This window comes from Nyctereutes procyonoides, unplaced genomic scaffold (assembly GCF_905146905.1).
Source record: "Nyctereutes procyonoides isolate TBG_1078 unplaced genomic scaffold, NYPRO_anot_genome, whole genome shotgun sequence".
In the NCBI taxonomy this organism is placed as follows: domain Eukaryota; kingdom Metazoa; phylum Chordata; class Mammalia; order Carnivora; family Canidae; genus Nyctereutes; species Nyctereutes procyonoides.
Genome location: NW_026575131.1, coordinates 19,168,250 through 19,194,754, shown reverse-complemented (window position 1 = coordinate 19,194,754; position 26,505 = coordinate 19,168,250). Strand labels below are relative to the sequence as shown.

Here is a 26,505-nt window from a genome sequence, read left to right as displayed (position 1 = left end):
TAATTCTCACAGCAAATCTATGAGTTAGGTACTAATACTGTCTCCAATTTGCAGTTGAGGAAGTTGGGGCATTTTGATATTAATCATTTACCGATGTTCACACAGCTAGGAAGTGATAAGCCAGAAATTAAACCCAGATCTGTTTGATGTTAGACCCTTTTCTTTTAAGCAGTACACCATTCCATTTTATCATATTCAATTATTGGATATTGTATGTGTATACGCATTAGTCAAGGTTCTGTGGAAAACAGAAACAATATGGTGTGTGTGTGTGTGTGTGTGTGTGTGTGTTCATTTAATATAATGAATTGGTTTGCAATAATTGGTGATTATGGAGGTGAAAGGCCCCAAAATCTGCAGGGTCAGTCTGCAAGCTGGAGACCCAGGAAAGCCAATAGTTTAATTCCAGTCTGAGTCTGGAGGCCCAGGAGAGCCAGTGTTGTAATTCTAGTTCAAAGGCCAGTAGACCTGAGACCCGGAAAGAGTCAGTGTTTCAGCTTGAATCCAAAGGCAGGAAAAAAAGCCAATGACCCAGTTAAAAAACCATAGGGGCAGGAAGAATTTTCTTTTACTTGGTGGGGTAGGAGGGAGGGAGGGAGGTGTTAGCTTTTTGTTCTATTCAGGCTGTCAACTGATTGGATGAGGCCCACTTACATTAGGGAGGGCAGTCTGCTTTACAGTCTACTGGTTTAAATCCAAAAACACTCAGAAGGGCAGCCCGGGTGGTTCAGCAGTTTAGCGCCGCCTTCAGCCCAGGGCCTGATCCTGGAGACCCAGGATCGAGTCCTGTGTCAGGCTTCCTGCATGGAGCCTGCTTCTGCCTCTGCCTGTGTCTCTGCCTCTCTCTGTGTATCTCATGAATGAATAAATAAATTTTTAAAAAATCTTAAAAAAGACTCTTATAAAACAAAACGAAACACAAAACGGAATAACATTGACTGAATATCTGGGCACTCTGTGGCCCAGACAAGGTTGACATGCAAAATGAATGAGCACAGTGTATATACATATATGAGAGAAAGAGAAAGAGAGGAAGAGCCTAGGCTAAAAAAAAAAAGTGGACTTTGATAGCAAGAATTGATTGGAACCTATCTAGCCCTGCCTGAGGGAGAGAGGGACATGCAATTTCTTGCCTGTACTGGAAGACTGTACTCTCACATAGGATGATGGGATTGTGTTTCTAAACAACACCCACAGTCCCACAGTCAGGATGAACTTTCTCTCAGATTACTCATTGGCTTGGGCTCCACGGGGCACCATCCTGCCTCCTGTGTGAGTTTGGTAAGGGCCAGTCAGGCCCCTTCTTGTAGTCATCTTTGGGGGTCTCTGGTCACCACATCCCCTACTTTTCTGGGAATTCTCCACTGCCTGGCCCTGCTGCCCCACATTCATGGTCAAAGCATTCAGGTTTACACCAGAAGAACCTACATTCCAGGCCACAGCTGAGTGGGTACTTGGCCCAAGTTGGGTTGTGACTGGGAGATACTGGTCAGTCATCTTAGCGAGTCCTTGGAAATAAGAGCATCTTTTTGAGAGCAGTAAACACTGATTCAGAGAGATAAGGAGAGAAAAAGATGTGCAGAGCTGAAGAAGAGCACGTCTCACGGGTGTGGTGGGGAGTCTTGGATCCCATAAAATACCCTTCTCTCCTAATAAATTCCCCTTTTCTTTCACACAATTAGAAGCAAACTCCTGTTATCACAGTCCACCTTAGTTAAGTCATCCACCCAGGCAGGCCTTACTACGCTTTGCCAGCCTCCTCTCCTGTCGGGACTCTTCAGCCCAACATGGCTGCCATCAACAATCACATCCCTCATGGTGCCAGAGAAAACAACCCAGGGTCTTTCCAAGCAGACCTTTTGTTACCCTTATTTTCAATAAAACAAAATAAAAACCTGTTAGCTCTTGAAAGTGTCTAGAAAAAAGTTAGCCCTGGTGATATGTGAAGCTACCCACCTATTTAGAAAAATGTGTTCACCTTCATTTGTCCGTATTCCTACCTCAGCTTCATCTTAATATCTGCCGTGGGGTACAAATGAGGACTAAAAGGCCATGAAAATCAAAGCACCTCCATGGCTTTTTATACTGGTATTTTAACCTGCCCTATTCCCTGTTCTCCAGCCCTTGCAGATGCGGTGTGGCTTTTCCAGACTTTTCCAGAACCTTCTGTACTCATCCCTTCCCACAGACTCATCTCAGAGGGATGGCCAAACTCCAGTAATTCTCTGTGGGGTTATAAGAACATCCTTGCACATTTTCTCTGACATAGACCTTTTCTTCCTCCCATTTTGCTGTCTCCTTCATCCACTTCCTACTGTGTATCTATCTTCTCAAGTTCAGCTTTATCTCTCCTGCATACACTCAAAGCAATGGGCCAGTCCTCCTGCATGTTCATGTTTGCTTAAAGTCCATCATTTCCCCAGTACCTAGGCGGGCATCAAGGACTGTTTGCTTGGTTAATACCACTCTCTCTGCCTGGAAGATTCTTCCCTATTGGTAGGAATCTTTCACAACCTTTAGGTGAGGCCCTTTTAAAAGGCATCTTCTATCCCTGCCTGGAGGAAATTTCACAGCCCTTACACCACCTGATTTGCATACTTGCCTTTTACTTTGCCTCAGAGTCTGGGCTCACACCTTATCTCTCTGGGCAGTTTGCTATCTCCTTGAGGGCAAGAAAGATTTTTTTCTTTTTTCTTTTTTAAAAGATCTTATTTATTTATTCATGAGAGACACAGAGAGAGAGAGAGGCAGAGACCTAGGCAGAGGGAGAGAGGTAGGCTTCCTGCAGGGAAGGGAGCCTGATGCAAGACTTGATCTCAGGACCCTGGGATCATGACCTGAGCTGAAAGCAGATGCTTAACCACTGAGCCACCCAGGTGTCCCGGGATTGAATTTATGACTCTTTAGAAGCCATCTAGTTCATTCTGGTTTCAAAGCCTGTGCATCTGTGGCTTTTCTGTTTTTAAACTTCTCTCCACTTCAATTGGCTACCTTCCACTCATAATTCAGGTCTCAGTTTAAACACTAGTTCCTCCTGGGATACTTTCCCTTATTCCCTTAGCCTGTCACTGTTTTGTATACTTTACCTCCTATCACAGACTTTCTCCCACATTTGGAAATCAAGACATCTCCAAGTGAGGGGAACCGCTGATGAAAAGGGGCAGAGCAAAATGGAAGAAATTAGCATGGTATGTTCTCTAACCAAGACAACTTTTTGTGATAATGGGATTTTCTTTAGTTTTTTAAAAAGATTTGAGAGTGTGTGTGTGCACAGGGGGAGGGGCAGAGGGAAAGGGAAAGAATCTCAAGCAGACTCCCTGCTGAGCGCCGAGCCCTAGGACCCAGAGCTCCATCTCACCATCATGAGATCATGATCTGAGCCCAAATCAAGAGTCAGCTGCTTAACCAACTGAGCCACCCAGGCGCCCTGATAATGGGATCTTCTTGATCTGTGCTGCATAATACAGAAACCACTAGCCACATGTGTCTACTAAGCTCTTGAAATGTGGGTAGTGTGACTGAGAAATGAATTTTATTGAGAAACTCAAGAACTCAATTTTGAATTTTAGATTTAAAAAAAATTTAATTAATTAAAATGTAAATACCCACACCTGGCTAGTAGTAACTATATTGTCTCACACAGGTCTTACAAAAGAGAGACCTGCCTGAACAGAGGACTGGGTGATAGAGAGAAGGGGAGGCTACGCTTTGCTATCTAGAGAATAGGCCAAAAAAAAAAAAAAAAAAAAAGAGAGAGAGAGAGAATAGGCCCCTTCAGACTAGAAGGGACCACAATAAAAACCAAATCTAGCACGTGGTAACTGTGTATATTTAATGATGCCACCCTCATACATTCCCCTGCAAGGCTATTTAGGTAGATGCTCTGAACAATGAAAGGGTCTAAAGACACGAGGGACTGGTTCTCTGATGGCAAAATGAGAAGTATTTTGGGTTTGGGGAGCTTTTGCCTACATCTGCCACCCAGGGTCAGGGACAGAGCCATTACCTTTAAGAGGGTCAGCAGTTCTAAGGGCTGTGTCCAAATCTGTACCTTCTAAGACAAGTCAAAAATAGCCTTCTTTCCACCCTCCCTTCTTCCCTCTTCCCCTTCCTTTGGTGGCTTTGTGCTAGGCTTTCAGAAGACAAGGTGGAACACAATTCAGCATCTTTTCCCTGAAAAGCTCAGAGATCAGTGAAGGTAGTAACAACAATGAACACGCTGGCCGGGAGCCAGATGTTCTGGGTTCTGGTTGCCCTTTGGCCAGGCTAGCTTTCTACATCTCAGCTTTCCCATTTGAGAAATGTCAGGGTTGGAGAGGACTTCTGAGGTCCCGCCCTCCCTAACTTCCTGGGTGCTTATGTAATGCAACCCAAATCACGATGACAGTAAAAACAGCAGCCACGTTAACCAAGGGCTTGCGAGTTCCAGGCACCGTGCTAAGGGCTTCATGTCCACCGTTTCACTCAAGCCTCGGGGGTGTTTCACAATCCCTCCTTTTGTAGGTGAAGAAACTGAGGCTCTGAGAGTATAAACAACCGGGGGCGGGGTCCCACGGGAAGCAGTAGAAGTGGGCTTTGAATCCAGGTAGTCCCAGTCCCTAAATGCTTAATCTCTTTGTTGTATGCATTGCTTTCCTTCAAGGTGGGTCAGTGCCGCGCGCTGGGTTCTGGGCGCCGGGTTCTGGCAGGGAGGTATTCTTGGTACGATTATTAATAACACTGAAGGGCTTTTTTTTTTTTAATCTATTCATTCATGATAGACATGGGGAGGGGGTGCAGAGACAGGCTCCATGCAGGGAGCCAGATCCGGGTCTTGATCCCAGGTCTCCAGCATCACGCCCCGGGGCCAAAGGCAGGCGCTAAACCTATGAGCCACCCTGGGATCCCTGAAGGGCCTTTTTTTTTTTTTTTAAGATTTTATTTATTTATTCATGAGACACACACACACACACACAGACACACACACACACACACACACACACACAGAGCCAGAGACACAGGCAGAGGGAGAAGCAGGCTCCTTGCAGGGAGCCCGACGCGGGACTCGATCCCGGGTCTTCAGGATCATGCCCTGAGCTGAAGGCGGCGCTAAACCGCTGAGCGACCCGGGCTGCCCCCTGAAGGTCTTTTTTTTAAATTTATTTTTAAGATTTATTTATTTATTTATGATAGACAGAGAGAGAGGCAGAGACCCAGGAGGAGGGAGAAGCAGGCTCCACGCCTGGAGCCCGACGTGGGACTCGATCCCAGGTCTCCAGGATCATGCCCTGAGCTGAAGGCGGCGCTAAACCGCTGCGCCCCCCGGGCTGCCCCCGAAGGTCTTTTTTTTTTTTTTTTTTTTTAAGATTTATTTATTTATTTATGATAGAGAAAGAGGCAGAGAGACAGGCAGAGGGGGAAGCAGGCTCCATGCACCGGGAGCCCGACGTGGGACTCGATCCCGGGACTCCAGGATCGCGCCCTGGGCCAAAGGCAGGCGCCAAACCGCTGCGCCCCCCGGGCTGCCCCCTGAAGGTCTTTCTTCAGTGCACATTCTGACGGCTGCGTGTCCACAGTCACTCAAATCTCCGAGCACCTGCACGCGGAGGTCGACACTCGTTGCACGGACAGGGAGAGTAGGTGAGGCTCAGAGAGGCTCAGCAAATTGCTCAGCATCACGCAGCCACAGCCACCGGCAGGGACTCGCGTTCAGGGAGCCGGCCCGCGCCCGCTCGTGGGGCCGCGAGCGCAGCCCGGGCTCGCCGGGGGTCGCCCCCAGGGGGCGGGCGGGGCGGCGCGGGCCCGCCGGCGCTCCGGGACCGCCTCCGCCGCGCACGCGCTCTCGGGCTCCGGGCCGGGGCGCGCGGCGGGCGCGAGGACGGCGGCGGGGAGCGTGCGCGCGGTGACGTGCCGGGCGCCATGTTGGAGGGCTGGTGGTAGCGGCTCGGGGAGGTGCTCGCTCGCTCGGTCTCGCTCTCTCGCTCGCTTCCCCCGGCTCCCTTCGGTGCCCCCCCCGGTCGCCTGCGTGCCGGAGTGTGTGCGAGGGAGGGGGAGGGCGTCGGGGGGGTGGGGGGAGGCGTTCCGGTCCCCGGGAGACCCGCGGAGGGAGGCGGAGGCTGCGAGGGACTCCGGGAAGCCATGGACGTCGAGAGGCTGCAGGAGGCGCTGAAAGGTGGGGGTAGCTGCCCCCTCTCCCTTGCTCCTCACCCTCCGCGGCGCCCCGGTCCTCTCTTCCAGGGCCGGGGGGCCCCGAGGCCCCGGCCGGGGGGGGGGGCGCCTCCGCGGTTCCCATCCCCCTCCCACCTCCCCAGGGGCGGGGAGCCCTGTGGGCAGCTCCCTCCCGCCCCGCTCTGGGCTTTGTGTCGGCCGCCGGCGTCTGGGCTGGGGGAGGGGAGCCGGGGAGGCTCGGGTAGGGGCCCCAGCGTCCCGCCCACCCTTCCGGGGAGACGCCGAGTGCCCGCAGCCCCCTTACCGGCAGGCTCCGTGTTCCGTCAGGCCCCCGCACGCCGGGCGTCGGGTCGAGAGGAAAAGTGGAAGGTTTGGGGTGAGGGGGGTGGGGTGCGAGGGAGAGGGCGGCCGAGCAACTTTAAAGTGTCTCAGGAAGTCTTTTTTTCAGCGCTTGTGAAGTCCTTCCTGCACGCGCCCTAATTCTGAGGGGGTCGGGTCGCCTTGGCCGCTCTCGGTCGGCCGCCCGCCTTGCGCGCAACAGGCTTGGGAACACCGTGGTTCTCAAACTTAGAGTAGCGTGCGGGTTTTTTCCCCAGCGTTTTCACCGTAATGCATGTGGACACGCGAAGTCCTTTGGAAAACGGCGGCACGAGGTAGCTGCAGTCCGAGACGCAGATTTACGGGCTTTACCTCGATCAGCAGTTGGCGGGGCTTTTTCCGTGGGGCCTCAGACCTGTATTTTGGTTAGCGGCCCAGAGACTTTTCTGTTGGTGTTCCCCTGGACCGCACTTTGAGAAACAGCGCCGCAAGGATGATTTATGGAGAAGCTGAGTGCCCCCTTTAGGAGGATTCTTGTTCACTGTGTGGAGAGAGACCATTGTTGGGAGTAGAGCTTGGGAGAATCAGAAGTGAATATTTTGGTTGAGAGAGCCTGGCCTCTCTCTTTTTTTTTTTTTTTTTTTAAATAGCTGCTTAATATTTCAGGAAGGACTTGGAGAAAAGTTTGTTTGTATAGTGTATTGGAAATGGTTGATGGACTTTGAACATACTGACTGACGATTTTTCTTTCTTATTTAGATTTTGAGAAGAGGGGGAAAAAGGAAGTTTGTCCTGTCCTGGATCAGTTTCTTTGTCATGTAGCCAAGACTGGAGAGACAATGTGAGTTGAAAACATGCCTTGGTTGTTATGCTCCTAGGTTATCATTCAGAATTGGTTAGGAGAGGGGAAAAAAAAAAAAAAAAGGATATTTCAGAAGAAATATCGGCGGAAGAGCTTAATTTCAGAAGAGGTGAATAATCTATGTACAGCTGTACAAGCTCCACTTAGCGCACATACTGTATTTCCTTTACGCGTACTCCAATGGGTTTTAAAAATTTGTTGACATTTTCTTTGTATCTCTGCTTTTGTAGATTTAGAATTTGTCTTGAAGAGCTAGAGAAAAGAATGCCTATCCTGTTAGGACCCTTTTTGGCCCTAACAAACAAGCTTATTTCCAGAATTTTGTGGCTTTGATTTCTGTCTCAATTTTTTTTTTTTTTTTTTTGTTGGTGGTATTTTCTCATATTGTCCTGTATCCAACCTTTTGTTGTCATATTTATATATGTGGGTGTTTGAAGTGTCACTTCTATTTATTCTCTTGAGGATTTAGGGTGATTATCTGACAAATTCCAGATGCTACAGTTTTGACTGTCCTGTAAACTTTCTAGGATAGCTAACTTGTTACATATGCTCAGCATTTTATTAGGCTTGTTTCCAAATGTTGTGAATCTGAAACTTACACTATGAAGTTAGGATTGTTTTCATAAGGACCATTCCAGTTCATTGTGTGTGTAGTTTGTGTGGCAGGAGTTGTTTTTGCCATCACGAAGTCAATTTGTAGAAAGCAGTGCAGATTTGGTGACTTCCTTGTACTCTTTGTAGGGGGGTGGGAGCAAGAAAGGATAAAGGTTTCTCTGGGTGCAGTGTTACTAAATGAGCTTTCTTTTGGGTCCCCTGGGTCTTGTCTATTTTTAAAATTCTTTTTGAGTTCTTCAGTGAATGTAAGCTTCAGCAAGTGATGTATACTTTCTTTGGCTTTATTAGTAGATGTTCATTTCTCACAAGATTTGCTTGTGGTTGTAGTATATGTAGCCTTTTAATAACTAGCCCAATTATAGAAAGGAAAAAGACCCTCTGATTTAGTAGTCATGTAGATAAGCTGCTTTATTAAAATCACCAGTCAACTTAAGAATGTATCTTGATGTGTTCAATCTTATATTTTTATTTATTCCACTTAAAAGAGGAACTCTTGTGGAACTCTTGGGATCCCTGGGTGGCACAGCGATTTGGCGCCTGCCTTTGGCCCAGGGCGCGATCCTGGAGACCCGGGATCGAATCCCACGTCGGGCTCCCGGTGCATGGAGCCTGCTTCTCCCTCTGCCTATGTCTCTGCCTCTCTCTCTCTCTCTCTCTCTCTCTGTGACTATCATAAATAAATAAAAATTAAAAAAAAAAAAAGAGGAACTCTTTAGGGAAGAAGTCCTATTGCCTCTGAATTATAGTCTCTCAGAACATCTTGATTTTAAAAATTGATGCAACATAATTAACTGGTATTTATGTAGATAAGCGTAAAATGACTAGTTGCCAGCTTTCGGAAATAATCCCTAAATCATAAATTTTTAGATTGCCATTATTTCTTTCCGGTTGTTAGCTGGTCCAAACTTAACCCCCTACAATACCAAGAGGAGAAGCTTTTTTACTTTCAGAGTTTTGATACAAAAGATTATATCAAACTATTTGGAGATAGATACTTAAAACCTCTTCTCCTTATCAGGTTTGTATAAACTGTCTTTTGATAAACCTATGTTGACTGTAAATAGTTGAAAACTTCTGAAAGAAAACTTCTTACCCTGTCAGACTGGATCACCATGTGGCTAGGAAAGTTTAACCTGGTTTTTGGGGGTAATTATTTTGTCTTGATAGGGGTCTTAAGTTCCACCACCCCTTTTAAACTCCTCCCATTTTTTTACATTTACTAATAGTATTTTATATTAAAATGGTGATATTAGATTCTTCATATTTGGAAAGTATTTTTGAATTTGTCATAAAGCAGCTGGTGTTCACACATTTAATTTTAATCTTTGTTTTTAATCAACATGAACGTGCCTTTTTTTTTTTTTTTTAATTTATTTATTTGACAGCACAAGCAGGGGGAGCAGCAGACTTCCCTCAGAGCAGAGAGCCCAGTGGGCGGAAACTGCATCCCAGAACCCTGTGATCATGACTTAAGTGAAGGCAGACTCTTAACTGACTGAGCCACCCGGGAACCCCGAGCATGCCCTCTGATTCTGAAATCTGCAAAATTGCTGTCATCCATTTATGGTTAAACTGAGCTTTGTCTAACTTCTAGACAAAGATTTTAACAAAATGTAAAGAATAGCAGATCGGATCTCTCTGGTGTTTTAGGAGGGATGGGTTGCTTGAGATAAGAATTCCAGTTTTTATTTTCATTGATACATTACAGCAAGTAATCATTAACAGAAGAAATATGTGGACTTTATTTATGGATAAAGATCAGGGACTGCTTAGGCTATTTATTTTTCATTAAAAAAACCCTCAATTTGACACTTGTGTTTTTAGCTTTAGAGAGATTTTAGAATTACATTGTAGGTTTTTACTAGCAGGAGGTTGTAGGAGAATTTAAAGAGTACTGGAACACTTTTCCTTTCTGGTCTATTAAAAATTACCTGTCAACATCTAATATAGGAAGTGGGGAAAGATGCCAAGATATGGCATACTAAACTGTAATGAAGACAGAGATTATCTATCTAAACCAATTCCCAAATTTGTTGTGTTTGGCTACTTCAAAAAATTATTTTTATGTTGAAAAGGTTACTTTGTCCTGAAAATGGGACATTGCCTTAAACACTTTACTGAAAGTAACAGTTTGTAACTTAATGCCAAGTATATATTATGTGTTGTATAAACAGAAACATATGTGGTGGGTTTCTTTTTTTTTCTTTTTTTTTTTTTTAGGATTTTATTTATTTATTCATGAGAGATGGAGGGGGGTGGGGTGAGGGGCAGGCAGAGGGAGAAGCAACGCTCCGAGGAGCAGGAACCTGATGGGGACTTGATCCCAGAACCCCAAAGGCTGATGGATGCTTAGCCACCCAGGCACCCCATGTGGGGGTTTCAATCATGAATTTTAACATTTGATGGTGTTCAGTTGTGGATTTAAACAAATTCAATGAGTCTTAGTTGCAGTTACTCTTTTTTGGTAATCATATTGTCTCATGTTTGACCTGTGGGAGCCTCTTTCATTTGATTCCAGAGTCCTTTTGATTTGATCCTTGGTATTAGTAGTCTTTGATAGTATCAGTAGTCTCTGGTATTAGAATATGGCCTAAGCTCCTTCTAGCCCAGACCCAGAATCAGCCCTTCTCAAGAAGCTATGCCTTTAGTAGGAAATGGTGTTTATGGACTAGAGATGCTTATTATTACTGAGTTGGTCATTGTTTCCAGCCTTTTCAGTGGACAGAACTAATAAAATACTTTGTGATTCATACTGATGCTTCCGATTCAGAATCAGGACTACGGTGTTTTACTTCTTCCACCCCAGCAGTTCTGGTTCTCAAGGACACAGTGGAAAAGTCTAGTAATGATACCAACATCACCAGTATAATAATTACTAAGAACATAAAAAAATTGTTTATATACTCACCCAATTTGTTAGCCCCCATTTAAGAAAAGTAGTTGTATCTGCACTGACTATATAGCTGTTACATAATCTCTTAACCATCATTTAATCTTAATTTTACAGTGGCTCTGTATCAGCTGCTCACCACTTCATCTTTGCGTGTCTTCAGTATTTATTTTGTCCTGAATTCTTTTGCCTTTTTTTTTTTTTGTAAATAAAGGTGGTTTTTTTGTATATTTGTTTATTGGGGTTCGATTTGCCAACATACAGCATAACACCCAGTGCTCATCCTGTGCCCCCCTCAGTGCCCGTCATCTAGTCACCCTATCCCCCCCGCCTACCTCCCTTTCCACTACCCCTTGTCCAGAATTAGGAGTCTCTCATGTTGTGTCACCCTCACTGATATTTCCCACTCATTTTCTCTCCTTTCCCCTTTATTCCCTTTCACTATTTTTTTATAGTCCCCAAAGGAATGAGACCATATAATATTTGTCTTTGAATTCTTTTTCCTTATTTCTGTTTTTTTTTTTTAAATTTTTTTAAGATTTTATTTTATTAGAGACTGGGGGGGAGGGTGGGCACAGGGAGAGGGAGAAGCAGGCTCAATGCAGAGAGCCTGACGTGGGACTCGATCCTGGGTCTCCAGGATCATGCCCTGGGCTGAAGATGGCGCTAAACTGCTAAGCCACTGGGGCTGCCCTATTCCTGTTTTGTTTTTTTTAAAAAACAGCTTTGTTGAGGTATAATTGACATGTAGTAAACTTCATTTATTAAAAATAACATCGTTTACTGAATTCTGACATCTACATTCAAATTTTGACCACACTCAAGATTGTGAACATATATATCCTTTCATTATTCCCAGAACTTTGCTCATGCGCCTTTGTAATTTTCCTTCTCTGGGTGTGGTCCTCTCCCCTCAGGCAGCTAATCATCCACTTTTCGTCACTTCAGTTTAGTTTACTTGTTCTAGAGTTTTATATAAATGAAATTATACAGTTTGTAGTCTTTGGATTCTTTTACTCAGCATAATTGAGGTCTATGTTCAGGTATATGGAAATCATTCCTTTTTATTTCTGACTAGTATTCATTATATGGATATAATATATATCCATATAATGAATATATATATATATATATATATATAATGGATTTATATATCCTACAGTTTTTTAATAGATTCACTTGTTGATGGGCACTTGGATTATTTTTGTTTTTTTCTGTTATCAAAAAAGCTGCTATGAACATTTGTGTACAAATCTTTGTATAGACATAGGCATTCTTTTTTTCTTGAGTTAAAAACCTGGGAGTGCTGCATCATATGGTAGGTGTTGTGTTTAAGTTCTTGAGAAACTGCCAGACTTTCCAGAGTGATTGTACCAGTTTGCATTCCCTCCAGTATTATGGAGTTAAGGTTCTCCACATCCTTTCCAGTGATTAGTATGGTCCTTCTTTTTTTGTTTTAGTCTTTCTGATAGGCACATGTTGCAAAGTGGTTTTAATTTGTATTTCCCTAGTCACTAATCATATTGAGCATCATTTCATGTGTTTATTTGCTATTTGTGTATCATCTTTGGTAAAATGGTTCTTCAAGTGTTTGCCCATTTAAAATTTGAGTTGTTTTCTTACTGGTTTTTGAGAGTTCTTTGTGTGTTACAAACATAAGGCCTTTACGTGACATACAATTTGCGTATACTTTGAACAACTGCTTTTCTTTTTATTCTCTTGATAGTGCCTTTCAAGGTGAAATTTTTAATTTAATTCTGTTTTGATTTTTAAAAATTTCTTTGAACTCTGTGATATCTGTTATGTTCACTTGTTTTCATGTACTTTCTAGTTTAGTCTGTCTCCTAATTTATTAAATTTCTAATCATTTGCTGTATTTTCTAAGTTTCTCTAATTCTGACTATCATTTTTCTCAATGTCTTTAGCTCACTTTGGAATAGTATACAGTTTTGATCTGTTTTTGGACAGATCTTTCTAGCTTCTTTCATTGTCTGTAGGGATGTTTGCTCTGCTTCTTACTCTTTTTTTCTTATAATTAACTTTGTGCTGGGTTTGACCTTGATACTTTCCTCTTGGACATTTTTACATGATACTTGTTTTCCTTTTTTTTTCCTGACCTTTCAGGAGGAAATACGGTTCGGAGTAGCTTTCCTAACTTCACAGAGCTCTCTGATTGTTTTGCAAAGTGTTGAAGAACATGGAGCTTGCTTTCTGAAATTTCCAGGTTCTCTTTTGCACTCTGGCTCTTATTTGGACCCTGTCTTTCCTTTATCTTTATTGTCTTCTTTTCTGCATACTGGGGTCATCTCTGGAGGGTCACGTTCAGGAGCACATTGGAGCAAGATTGCAGCTCTCCTTCAGCTCCCACTGTGGGGTCCCTTTGGTTCATTCACTAATGGGGTGGGCAAACTGATTCAGTTTGTTTTTACTTACTTACTTACTTACTTACTTACTTACTTACTTACTTACTTATTTATTTATTTATTTATTTATTTATTTATTCCCATTCAGTTTTATCTGCTGTTCTCAGATTGACCCGTCATGATTTCTAGTGAATGCTTGTTGGTAGTTTTGTGGTTCTTCTATTCCTAGGCCCTTCAGGTGCACCATTACTTCTCTCTGCTTTCTCTTGTTTAGAACCTAATAAGATACAGGTCATGCGACTGTCATTTTTTCTTATCCTTTTATTCTTTGCGATTTGTGAGGTTCGCTACCTTCTCAGCTAGTTTTTTTTTTTTTTCAGGTAGTTTTATTGTAAATGTTTTTGTTTGTTGGTTTTTAGTTTTGCTGTCTAGTTATGTCTAATATATGGTGTTTTGGAGAGGTAGAAAATTATAGTACCACTCACCCTCTCACAATTACACTTATAAAATTGTTGTTTCTTCATCTATAAAATGGAAATAATAGTAGTATCTTGTAGTATAAGTGGTTAATACATGGAAAACTTAGCTCATCGCTTGGTAAACAGAGTAAATGCTCAATAAATAATAGTTATTGTGTTGAGAGTGCTTATGTTGAGTCTGCTTCCCCACCCCCCTACCTGCCCTCTGCAGTTTCAAGTTTTTTGTGTTGAGCAATTTTGACTTATCAGTAAGAAAATAAAAGTTAGGTTACTTAAAAGTAGTTACCAACAGCTGAGACCTCATGATTGTAAATAAAATCTTAAGTGAATGAGGTTATTAGATCCTTCTTCTGTGGGTTGCTTGAGAGAATTTTGTTTTGTCAACATAGTATTTACTAAACATTGTTTCTAAAATATCAGTCTCCTAGAGTGCCTGGGTGAGCAGCCAATCCTTGGTTTCAGCTCAGGGTATGATCTCAGTACTGAGATCAAGCCTGGAGTTGGGCCTCTGCTTGGGATTCTCTCTCCCTCTGCCCCTCCTACTCATGCCTGTGCACCTGTGCGTGCTCAATCAAATAAGCATATAAATCTTTTTTAAAAAAAGAAAAGTCAGTCTCTTACACTGCCTTCATAATTTTTGCCATATCCTTGTATATATAATTATTCATTTAGTACTCTTCTCTAGTTTGGCTTTTTTTTCAAGAGAAAAATATGGAAGTTAATCCTTCATTTTACTCCTCCACAAAAATATAATCACTATGTTAATTTTTTCCCCTTGAGAGAAACAAATCTGAAACCACTGGTTTGTTGCATTACTTATATCTTTCTAAGTCCCTTTTTTTTTTTTAAGATTTTTATTTATTTTTTCATGATAGAGGCGGAGACACAGGCAGAGGGAGAAGCAGGCTCCATGCCAGGAGCCTGACATGGGACTTGATCCCGGGAGTCCAGGATCCCGCCCTGGGCCAAAGGCAGGCGCTAAACCGCCGAGCCACCCAGGGATCCTCTAAGTCACTTTAAAATCTATAAATACTCAAATATGTATTTTTTTTTTTTTTTAGACATAGGCAGAGGGAGAAGCAGGCTCCTCACAGGGAGCCCGATGCGGGACTTGATCCCAGAACTCCGGGATCCAAAGATAGATGCTTGACCGCTGAGCCACCCAGGCGTCCCTAAAATATGTACTTAATATGAATTTTCCATGTGCCACGTAAAGTCCTGTCATGTATATAGAGGAAGCACAGTAGATTTTCAGTAAATATTAGTTACGTGGATGTCCTTTTGTTTCAGATATCAACAACTGCAGTGATTAAGGTATAGACATGAAGAAAACTGTAGTCATTTTCATTTGTTTCATCACATCATGCTATAAACCTGATGTGTCATGTATATTGCACAAAATCTATTGATGCATTGGAAGCTAGGCATGCCAACTTTGTTTTCTGAGTAGAGTTAACTTTAAATTTTCAATCTCTTTGGTGTGCAAGTGAGCTCATATTATCCATGTTGAGCCCAGATTTTTACTAGTAGTTGGCTTGTCCCGTAATTTCATGAGAGTTAGCATGTGGTAATATCATTCTTGGAAGGAGCATGGCTTGAATTCAGAATTTAGCTTGGCGACTTCCCTGCGTGAATTTGAGCACGTTAATTGTGAGCTTGTTTCCTCACCATATAGTTGCCTTGGCTCTTGTGAGGACTAAAATAAATGATAAATGAAAGGATGTAGCTATAAATATTAAAATTTGGTGTAAAAATAGAATGGTCTATATGTTGGGCATAAACCGTGAATTTGGCTTAAGAAACAAGTCTGAGGTCTTCATCTTGTATAAAGAACTCTGGTTTGAGTCAGGAGAACACAAGACCTAGGTTTGAATTCCTATTTCTATCACTTTGTGACCAAGGCTGACTTCTTTTGTACTTTAATTTCCTCATCTGTACAATAGGACTAATGAAATAAATTTATCCCAAGGGATGTTGTGGGAATTCAATGAATTTTTATACATCTAAAGTACTTAATACAGTAACTGGCACACAATGAACATCCCCCTCTCATTCCCACCCCCTAAATGAAAGGAAGCTGCTGTAACTAATTATTTTCCATTATTTAAGTCAGTTAAATTACTATGTGATACAGTTTGCTCAGATACTAAGTGAGGGGCTTTTAATAGATAATTTCCAAGGTTCCTCAGCTTGGAAAGCTTATAGGACTCTGTGTTGTGGCAGTAGTTACCTGGGGATAGTATTGCAGCAGTAGTGATTAAGGGTGGAGAATGGGGCACAGTGATAGTGGTTGATGTTAAAATGTCTGATGATGGTGAAAGATTAACTTTTGGGCGTATGTTGCAGAGGTGAATGGTTTGGAGACCAAAAAAGAAAAAAGGAGAATTAGTTGTGTATATTTGGATGAGAAAGACCAGTCATTGTTTGTCATTGTTTGTTACCTCTTAATTCATTGGAACCACAAAGAGGTTCACAGAATGCCATTCTTAGTGTCACCTGTATACACACCTGTGGTTTTTATCTACATCCATAGATCTTTTTGCTTGCTGAATGATGAATACATAGATTCATAATGCTTATGGACTATAATATTAGAAGTCTGTCAAAAACTTCATGTTGCCTCAAAACATATTAGTAAGAAGTTAAGGATTTTATCCAGAATTTACTGTGCTTTCCCTCTGTTTTGTGAATTGTAGGTCTTTTACTTTAATGAAATGAGTTTGTGAGTGAAAGTGTGTGTGTGTCTGTCTGCATCCTTCTGTCTTTCTGTACCAAAATCAAGATTCAGTGTTAAGAGCAAAAACAAAACAAAACAAAACAAAACAAAAGCCTTAAATGTATTCAGTGACTAAAAGAGTATAGACAGTTGAAGAGGAAAATGTTGGCTGTTATTTCATTTAATACATATGTCTCTGAAAGCATTTTACTTTAAAAATATCCGATGAATCTGAGAAATATATTTTAGATCTTCATCTTTGCCTTCACAGGCCTTCAGATGTGTTCATTGCTCGTCTTTGCTTTCTCTGGTTTCACCCACAGCAAGCCTGTCCGTATTATCGGGCTGCCTGGGTTTGGCACTGCTTTTGTGGAATCTACCTTGTGTAATAGGCACTTCTGTAAGCACCCTCCAAACTCCATTCCTGCCAAATACATTGAATATTATTGAGAGATTATGCCGTTGACTGTAAAGTGAAAAATAGTTAAGTGTCAAATTAGTAATGATGTAAAATAACAGTATTAGTGCCCCAGTGCTTTTTCAAAATGTGCCATATATATGGCAGGTAAGTAGGGCTTTTTTGTTAGTACTTATTAGTGACTTGGGGCACGGGTGGGAGAAAAGCTTTGAGAGGTTCTATGGTACAGTGAAGATACTCTTGGAGGTATATTTGTCAGGGTATCTTTCTTGTCTCTGTGCTTATAATTTGCTTGATTTAGAAGATAATATTGGTGAAAATTCTAGTTTCATTATAATCTGTTTGAATGACTTGATGGAACAAGTTAGTTACCTAAGCCCTATTTTCTTCAGCTCCCCAGCTGAAAATGAACGATGCTGAACTTCACAGTCTTTTGAAATAGCAAGCATTCAGTAAATCTTAGATTCTTTATTTTGTTTGTACACTGATATGAAAATAAAAGTTAGCATTAAAAATAACATTTATTTAATACCAGTTTTGATACTTAAGAGTTTTGCAGCTTACTGAAATTGAAGTCCTAATAATGAAAACATATTGACCAGTTACAGTGATCTCTGTTTAGGCCCAAGACTTTCTAAATTTCATCAAGCTTCTTTATACTTGTGACTGAGCTACTCATTTTTTTTTTTTAAGATTTTATTTATTCATGAGAGAGAGGGGGGGACAGAAACACAGGCAGAGGGAGAAGCAGGCTCCACGCAGGGAGTCCCAACATGGGACTCCATTCTGCTTCCCTCCCTTTTTTATATATATATATTTAAATTTTATTTATTTATTCATGAGAGAGAGAGAGAGAGAGAGTCATTTTGCTTTCCAGAAGTTTGTTTTAGCTATTTTCCTTCTTCGCTGTATGTAGATCTGACTTAGACTTTTTCAGACCTAGAATACATTTTACTTTCCTCTCTCCCTTTGATTTGTCTAGGCTCCTTGCAGATGCTGGGTATCTCTTAAGTATTATGGACCCTTTTAAAATTTTATTTTCCTAACGTTACTTCTTGATGTATACAAGGCTTCTCAGTACTCCGACATATAGAGTTTTTATTGGTCTTAAATTTGTGGACCTGAAATTGGGATTTATCTTTAAGGGACTAGAATTTCCACATAGGACTTGTGTTTTGGGCTAAATTGTTTTTTCTTCCTAAAATGCAAACTTTCAGTAGACGCTTATTTTGTGCCAGGCACTGTCAAATGTTTCATATGTGTATCTTAATTTGATCTTTACAACTACTCTCTTAAATAGGTATCTGCTTTTTAAAAAGAAGATACTGAGACCTACCGAACTTAAAAAAAGTTTTAAGATAGTACATTTGGTGAGTGAATTGGAGTTTAAACTCGGGCATCCTGACTTTAGGTCCTCTTATAACGTGTACTTTTAGATCACTTGGTGTCTTCTCACTTCTTTCCTCTTCACTGAAGCACTCTGAGAATTCTTTTAAAACCTTTAGAATTTGAAAATAGACTTTTGATAGGAATCTGTTAACTAGTTGTTTTGAGATTTTCTTGCTGCTTATCTAATCCTGACTAGATATCTCTGTCCAGCTTTCCTTTCCTGTGGCATACCATCATGTATGACCTTAGAAGGCTTACCTTGTAAGCACTGACACCATAGTTTCCTGGGGATTGTGGCAAGTATTGGGAGGTTGGGTGTGGTAATTCGTGATTTAAGAAAAACTGTCAGGAGATATGGAAGAGTCAGTAAGGTAAATTACTGGATATACCCTTAATATTTGTGATTTAGACTATTTTTCAGTAACCTCAAAGGCTGAAAACTTCTAGTAATTGTAATTTTTCAGCAGCATAAATTTGAAGCACATAGGTGTGAGACTGATGCATATTTTAGTTGGAAGTAGGAGTCTAGCTTTCTTTTTAATATATGCCTTTTGGATTTGTTATTCTTAACCAAAAATATTAACCTCTGAGTATTGGGAGGTAGGTGGTAATATTTCCATTTACAGGTGATGAAACTGGAAAAAAATACAGAAGGATTTGAAATTTGAGAGGTACAAGCTATTATAAGTACATTTGGGAATTTTGCACTATTGTGTGTGTATATATCTTTAAAAGGGTGGGTGAGGATAGCTTGTTAACTGATGAAATATTTCTATTTAGAATTGTACTGAAGTGAATTTGATATTTTTGGAGATTGTTTTATTTTGGTCTTATTTTAGGAATATTGTCCTTGGTGACTGCAGGGTGATTTTTGAGATTATAGATGTTTTGCCTCAAAGTAATTATTTGGAGACGGGTCCCACCTTTTCTAGGGACTTGGCATGACAGAGTATTTCTGCAGGGTGTAATCTTGAATGTGGGTAGTATGTGGCCTAGTTTTCTTTTTTCCTCAATAAGTACTGTTGGTGAGTTCAGCGTTTTCCTGTTGATGAGCTGTTGTAAGACAAGTAGTCTTTTTCTTCCTCCTGTATAGAGATATTGATGGCTCTCTAGTCTTGCCCTGTTTATATTAGAGAGAATTCATGGGGATACCGGTTTTCTTGTAAATTTTGCCTGTGGCATTTGATTTTGCTGTCTTAGTTGCTGTAGGATATGACAGAAATCAATGCCATGGTCAAGATGTAGCCACTTCACATTTTATTTTCTGGCAAAATATTAGGTGAGTGAACAGGTGGTAAATTTTAAATATCTGTTTTAAAACTTTGTCTTAATATTGTATGTATCTTGAACATGGAAACTATCATACATACACTTTTTGCTTAGGTCCCCATTTCGGTTAAGGAGAAATTTGGTGAGAATAACTGCATATCGAGTTTAATGGACATGAATTAAATAATTATGCCTATACTGTGGAAAAACTCATGTACAAAGATTATGGAAATTAGTATTGCTTAGATAAGGTTGTCGTTAAAAATTTTTTTATTACAGAAGTACTAAAAAAAATCAGACCATACTTTTAACCTGTTTCTTTTATATTAACAGAATTTTTCTGTGTACATAAGTGTATATGTGTTAATTCTTTTTAAAAAGGTATCAAAGTTCTGCAGTTTGCTTTTTGTTAACTTGCTGTATTTGGATATCTTATCAAAACACAAAAATTTGCCTCATTGTTTTTATGGGTTGCATAGTATTCCCTTGTTTGGGGTATACTGTAACTCACTTGCCCTGTCCTCCCTTGATGGTCCTTTAAGTTGTTTGGAATTACAAAACAATTCAAACAGTGCTTAAGTGAGCACAGATAAAAGAATGGGATCTATAGATGGAAGTTTATGTGCATTATTATTTTATGAAATCTTGCCAGCTGGCCTCCCAAAAAGTTTTTTTCAACATAACACTTATACCAACAGTGTATGAAAGTTATCTACCCCTGTCAGCACCAAGCATTGTTAGGCTTTTAAATCTAAAAATCTGATAGATGAAAAATTGTATATCATTTTAATTTGCTTTTATTTTGTGCCTACATCTTTCTATTTATTAACAATTATAGTTTCTGTTTTCCTAATTTATGAAGTTACGATTTGTTTTTCAGGGTTTTTGCTAGATTTTTATTGATATAAAGTAGCCTGATGAAATTACTTCTAAATAATTATACTTTTATGTGTTAGGAATAATCTGAGTTTAAGACCGCATCAAACAGCAAGTTGTTTAAAAACAATGGCCATGACTATATAGCAAAGAATAGTCTTTGTAATGATTGGATTGAATTTTTGTTTCTGGCATATATGTCTTTTTAGTCACATTCCATAGACAGGTAGTCATATTTATCAGTTAAAGAGACTTTAGAGACAAAGTATGAACTGTGTCTTTAATTTTATGACTGTATTTGAAGTTCTGTCCTTTTGAATTTTTTCTTTGCAATCTGGTTCTGGCCTGTTTCTTTGTAAATAGGCCAAAACAAACCAGTTATTTTAAGTTAAAAAACTACATTTTGCTCTTCAGTTGACTGAATACTGCGAGCACTATGAGATTGCAGAAATGTCCTGGAGTCCTGATACTCAAGCAGAAGTAATGAAAATAACCACCTACAAAAATAAGCTTACCTTAAGGATTGTACTGTCTTTAAATTTTGAATAAATACATTCTTTTATTTAGATGTAAGTAAAATATTTGATCTTACTTGTGCTTATTTAAGCTCATAGGACTCTGCAATGATTAAAACTACTTGAAGATGTTTCAGATTTTGAAATGGGAGCTTTTTCTTCAAATTTGCATTTAATTCTCTAACATTTGTCTTCACTTTTCAAATATTTACAGCAGTGGTTCTCAAGTAGGGATGACAATGACTAGAGACATTTTTGATTGTTACTAATAAGGGAATGCTATTGACATCAAATAGGTAGTGGCCAGGGGTGCTGTTGAAGAACCTATGTTGCACAGGATAAATTCCAACAATAGAGTATTTATCAGACCCAAGATGTCAGTGGTACCAAGATTGAAAGATTTTACTTCATAGGAGAAAGAATACATTAAGCTTTAAAATGTGTCTCATAGTTTATTCTTTGACTTGTGAAATAAAAACAATGATGGGTAGAATCAAGATCTTTAACCAAGTCTTCTAGTTTTACCTTTTGGAATTCTATTTGAGAAACTTAGTAAAGTTTAATTTTGAGAGATAAATATTCTTGTCAAAGATTCATAGCCTAATTATAAGTGTATTTCTTGATTTTCAGTAAAGATGGAAGTCTCAGATGTTTGCCTCTTATCAAATATTGCCTAGAAAACTCAGTTGCTTCTTTACTCACACTCAGAACACTTCTAACACTACGTGTGTTAGCTTTCTTCCTCATACCAAGCAATTCTTTGAAACTTAGCTAAGTGTCTATCCTACAGTTAAGTTCAGTTCTGGCACTGTCTACCTGGGGTTAATTTGAGATCTCATAAATTAAGGGCTTACTCTCACAAAACTCTCCCTCCCCCTTCAGATGCCAGTCACACATCCCAGATGTTACCTGTGCTCTGACCAGGCTAAAAAAATCAGAGGTTTCTATGACCTGCTCCTTGGGTTCCATTAATTTGTTAGAGTAGCTCACAGAACTCAGGAAAGCTGTTTACATAACTAGATTACTGATTTATTACACTGGATATTGAAGGGTACAAATGAATAGCCAGATGAAAAGATACATAGGGCGAAGCCCAGCAGGATCCTGAACTTAGAAGTTTCAGTCCATGTGGAGTTTGGGGTGCACTACCCTCCCAGCATGTAGCTGCATTCTTGTTCGTGATTCTGGAAGCTCTTTGAATCCCATAGTTTATGGAGGCTTCATCATGTAGGCATGATTGATTATTCACTCCACTTCTAGCCTCTATCTTTCTCTGGAGAATGGGGAGAAGGTGCTGAAAGTTCTAAGCTTCTAATCTTCTCTTGGTCTTTGTGGTGACCAGCCCCCATTCAGGAGCCCATCCAGAGTTGTATCATTAGAACAGAAGCTGTTTTTATCACTCAGGAAATTCCAAAGGTTTTAGGAGCTGTCAGGAACTGGGGCCAAAGACTAAATAGTAGAACAGGTGTCCTAGAACCCCTGTTTTCAAGGCTTTCGGGAGCTCTGTGTTAGGAACCAGGAAGAGAGACCATTTTGTGTGTGTGTGTGTGTGTGTGTGTGTGTGTGTGTGTGTGTGTGTGTGTACATGTATATGTCTATATATTATTTCACAAATACATCCATTAGCTAGCTTCATGGGACAAATATATACATAGAGGTGAGAGAAGCTTTAATTCGTCATTTCATTAAGAGTACTGGCTTTGTGTGTTAATATTAGCTACTCTGCATGTATTTAACCTATAATTTCCTGTAACTTCTGTTCATTGGTAGCTTGACAACTGTGATTCAGGGATGAAATCACAGGCCATAACTTGGCTGATATATCAGTGGAACATTAGTGGTGGCAGTGTTGACCACTTCTTCCACCTCCAAAGGAGCTAACTGCCCTAGCCTTGAGAAGTCCCCTGCATACTAACCCTTAAAAGGGAAGGGTTAGATACATTGAGTCTGGAAAGGGTGATAGAAAGATAAATTAGTTGTTTCTGTCATCTTTAATGTATTCTCTTCATTATCCATGCATTTCATAAACAAGCTGACAAGGTCATAGCAGAAGGTTGCAAGTTCAAAGTGGAGAGGCCTACCAAACCTGCATATTTTAGTGCAATTACTAATAATGCATCATTAAATATGTTACAAAGGGTAACTGGGTGGAACACCAGATGAACAGATGTAGACCAGGACTGTTCTAGTTAGGATGTATGGTCACTCTTTGTTCCTTTTAAAGTCTCCCATGTTCGCATTATGAGTTAATATCATTCCTTCTTACACATTTATTCCAGTGAGGCAAATACTTTACAATTTTATTTTTCCAATATTGTCTTTTTTTTTTTTTTTTTAAAGTTGAGGAGTTTATTAGGGAAATAAGAGAGGCAAAGATACCCCAAGTGACAGAAAGAAAATTCTGAAAATGACCCTTCAAGCCAAGTGGAGGCCTGGCCTTGACCTCCCCCAAAGGACAAGAAACTGGTAGGTTAGCAACGACATTCTCTGATGGCCACCTTGCCGGGGCGTAAGTGTCTCAGCCAGGACTGCCTCCCACCCCCCGCGCCAAAGGTGGAAAGGAGACAAAGACTGTTTATAGAATCAATGCAGAGGCAATGAGACCTGTATGGAAAGTCTGAGAGAGAGAGATGGAGAGGACCTTAACAAAGAGTCCCAGGCATCTGGCTCTGAGCGCTTCAAATACACTGATGAACAGTTCTACAAAACGTTACTTAAAAGGTAAAATGCCTAATGTTGGTTCCAAGAGTTCCCCTGGACTTCTTCCCACATGCCACATCACACGTCGATGTACATGGCAGAGCCCAAAGGCCACACTTTTGAAAAAAGAAAAACAAGAATAAGCCCTGTTGCTCTTTAAGAAGAGAGGAAGGAGCTGAGGCTGCTGGGGCCTTTCCCACGTCGCCTGTGTTCCATAAAGCAACTTCCCAGCAGCAGCATGGCATAGTTCTAGGTGAGGGTCTCACCTTTTGTCACCCGTGCTTCAATGTACTCTATTCTCCGCTCGAGGGCTGTCAATTTCTCGTTTAGTGTTGCAAGTCTTGAACGACAAGACATATCGAATGAGTTGAGAAAGTCCGCGATCTTCTTGATGCTGCTGGTGATGACCTCAATGTATTCCCGGTTCGCCCAGTCCTGGTGAATCTCCCGCTGCACCGGATCCTCTTGGCCCGCCATGGCTGCCGCTTGAAGAGAGCCTCCAATATTGTCTTTTGCTACCATTTGTAACTTGCCCAAATTACTTGGATTTCATTGAATATGCAGTGCTCTTTTTTGGTAGTATTAAATTCTAATTGCATCTTTCTTTTGGCTATCCCTGATGTTCTTACTCATGGTATAACATCCACCTGTCTTGGAAGATTGTTCAGATAGTTCCATTCAAATATATAGTAATCTATTGAAAAGCTTTCTTAGACCCCCTTTTCTTAATAGAAACCACCATATTTCTGATATGCATTGATCATGGTTTCTGTTGGAGCTCTTTGCTTACTAATCTGTTTCTACTTGAGGTTCCCCTAGCTTTGAGGACGCTGAAATCGTGACGTAAAGTAGGAGCTGAATTAAATACGTAAATAGAAGAAAAAGCAAAATCTTATCTTCCTCTGTTAAATAAGTATTCCGACTTTAGAAAATAATCAAAACTACTGTGTCCAAACTCTGAGATGTGTATGTGAGAGAGAAGCTTGCTTTCTCTTCCCTTTTAGTTTTCCTTTGTCTAGATTCTATTTTCCTTTGTAACCTTTGTGTCTAAGCCTTCCCAGATTTTCAGACAATATAGTAACTTTGCCTTCATAAAATTTCCATTTGCCATTTCCTATTCTATGTTGGGTATTTTAATACAACTATTATTTCTCCTATCAAGCTAAATTCTTTGGCTTTTGATCTTTATATCCTTCTGTAGTATATGTCACTATTTCTTCAATAGTAGGCTTGCTGTCTTAGATTATAATAATAAAATAGTGTAGATTATGGCTTCAACAGCAGAACTTAGGTTCTCACAGGAAGTTGGAGGTCTGAGATCAGGTGCCAACATATTTGGGCTTTGGTGAGGGTTCTCTTCCTGGCTTGCAGAAATCCACCTTCTTGCTCTATCCTTACATGGCAAAGGGAAATGAGAGAAGGAAGGGAAGGGTATGAGAGGTGAAATAGAGAAACAGCAAGCAACACGTCCCCCCCCCCCGCCCGTCTCCTAATAAGGACATTAATACCATTTTTAGGGACCCACCCCCATGATCTCATCTATACCTAATTATACCTCCCAAAGACCTCATCTCCAAATACTATAATTTTATGTGTTAAGGCTTCAACATAAAAATTTTGGAGAAACACTTTCAGTCCATCATATTTGCAACTCATCTGTGCAATTAGTACATCTTTCTTTTTATGCCTACTGATTAAATTCAGGTGTGGTTTCAGATATGCAGATATGTTCTTGAAATTTTTATTTCATGGAGTTTCGTGAAGTAAATATTTTAGATGTACCCAGTTTAAAGGAAAATGGGAAAGAGAGGGTCTGGGATTTTTTGAGCCTGCTACATTATAATTCATATTATATGACATTCTACGTAAGATATGCTGGTGTGAAATTTTTCTGAATGCAAAAGTTCCTTTTGTTATCTTCTCACCACTTAGTTTTTGTGTAATTTCTGATTGTGCTTTGCTTCCTTTCCTTCACTCCTTCACATCTCTATTAAGATGCTAGCAAATATTTATTGAGCCTATATCCTCTGCCAGGTTAGTTGCTGGGAATGGAATGCAGTGGTGAGCAAACAAACCACAGTTGCTTATAGCATTTATTATTTTAGCATTACAGTATTATTTCATACAATATTTTGTTTGCTGCTTTTATTGGCATTTGCCTGTATCAAATATGTTACCTTCATTTTTAAAATTAGGGCTAGGGAGAACTGTGTAAGTGTAGTTCCTTTAGAGAGTAATTTCTTTCAGTTGATCTTTAAATTAGTATATGCTATGAGCCTAAGGCTAATCAGATATAGAAGGGGTCAACCAATAATAATATTTTTTGTCATATATTTGTTTTTAGATTTTGGGTAGGGAGGGGAAAGCTTTAGTTTCTTTTTTTTTTTTTTTTAAGATTTTATTTATTTATTCATGAGAGACAGACACACAGAGACCGAGAGAGAGAGAGAGGCAGAGACACAGGCAGAGGGAGAGGCAGGCTCTATGCGGGGAGCCCGATGTGGGACTTGATCCCGGGACTCCAGGATCACACCCTGGGCCAAAGGCAGGCGCCAAACCGCTGAGCCACCCAGGGATCCCCAAGCTTTAGTTTCAAGAGATAATAGCCTCATAATGTATGAAGTGCTATAGAGGTTGATTGAATTAGATGGAGATAAAATTGAAATTGCTTTAAATTTCTGCTTTTCAAATTTTTCTGCTATGTATATATAAATTCCAGGTATTTCTGAAAATTTTGACATAATCACATATATATATGTATGTATTTAGGTTTTATTATTCATGAGAGAGAGAGAGAGAGGCAGAGACATAGGCAGAAGGAGAAGCAGGTTCTTCATGGGGAGCCCTATGTGGAACTCAATCCCAGGACTCCTGGGATCATGCTCTGAGCTCTGGAGGCAGACGCTCAACTGCTGAGCCACCCACTCCTTCCATAATCACAAATCTTA

The 26,505-nt window shown here is 40.5% G+C and overlaps 2 protein-coding genes across 2 annotated transcripts in view; one reads left to right on the top strand and one right to left on the bottom strand.

The window, feature by feature from the left end:
• The first annotated feature begins 5,913 nt into the window (after window positions 1-5,913).
• PPP4R2 (protein phosphatase 4 regulatory subunit 2) overlaps window positions 5,914-26,505 on the top strand; it is a 50,934-nt gene continuing 30,342 nt past the window's right edge. The window contains exons 1-2 of the mRNA XM_055343562.1: window positions 5,914-6,151; window positions 7,225-7,306. Of these exons, the coding sequence (XP_055199537.1) occupies window positions 6,118-6,151; window positions 7,225-7,306 (116 nt within the window). The 5' untranslated portion in view covers window positions 5,914-6,117. The remainder of the gene's footprint in view (window positions 6,152-7,224; window positions 7,307-26,505) is intronic.
• Window positions 23,172-24,049, bottom strand: LOC129521765 (probable protein BRICK1). Its single transcript, XM_055343563.1, has one exon. It carries the CDS (start codon window positions 24,032-24,034, stop codon window positions 23,807-23,809), a length of 228 nt encoding a protein of 75 aa, XP_055199538.1. The 5' UTR covers window positions 24,035-24,049; the 3' UTR covers window positions 23,172-23,806.

Excerpts from the sequence above, each read along its gene's own strand:
- LOC129521765 (XM_055343563.1), bottom strand. The coding sequence starts at position 24,034 with ATGGCGGGCCAAGAGGATCCGGTGCAGCGGGAGATTCACCAGGACTGG.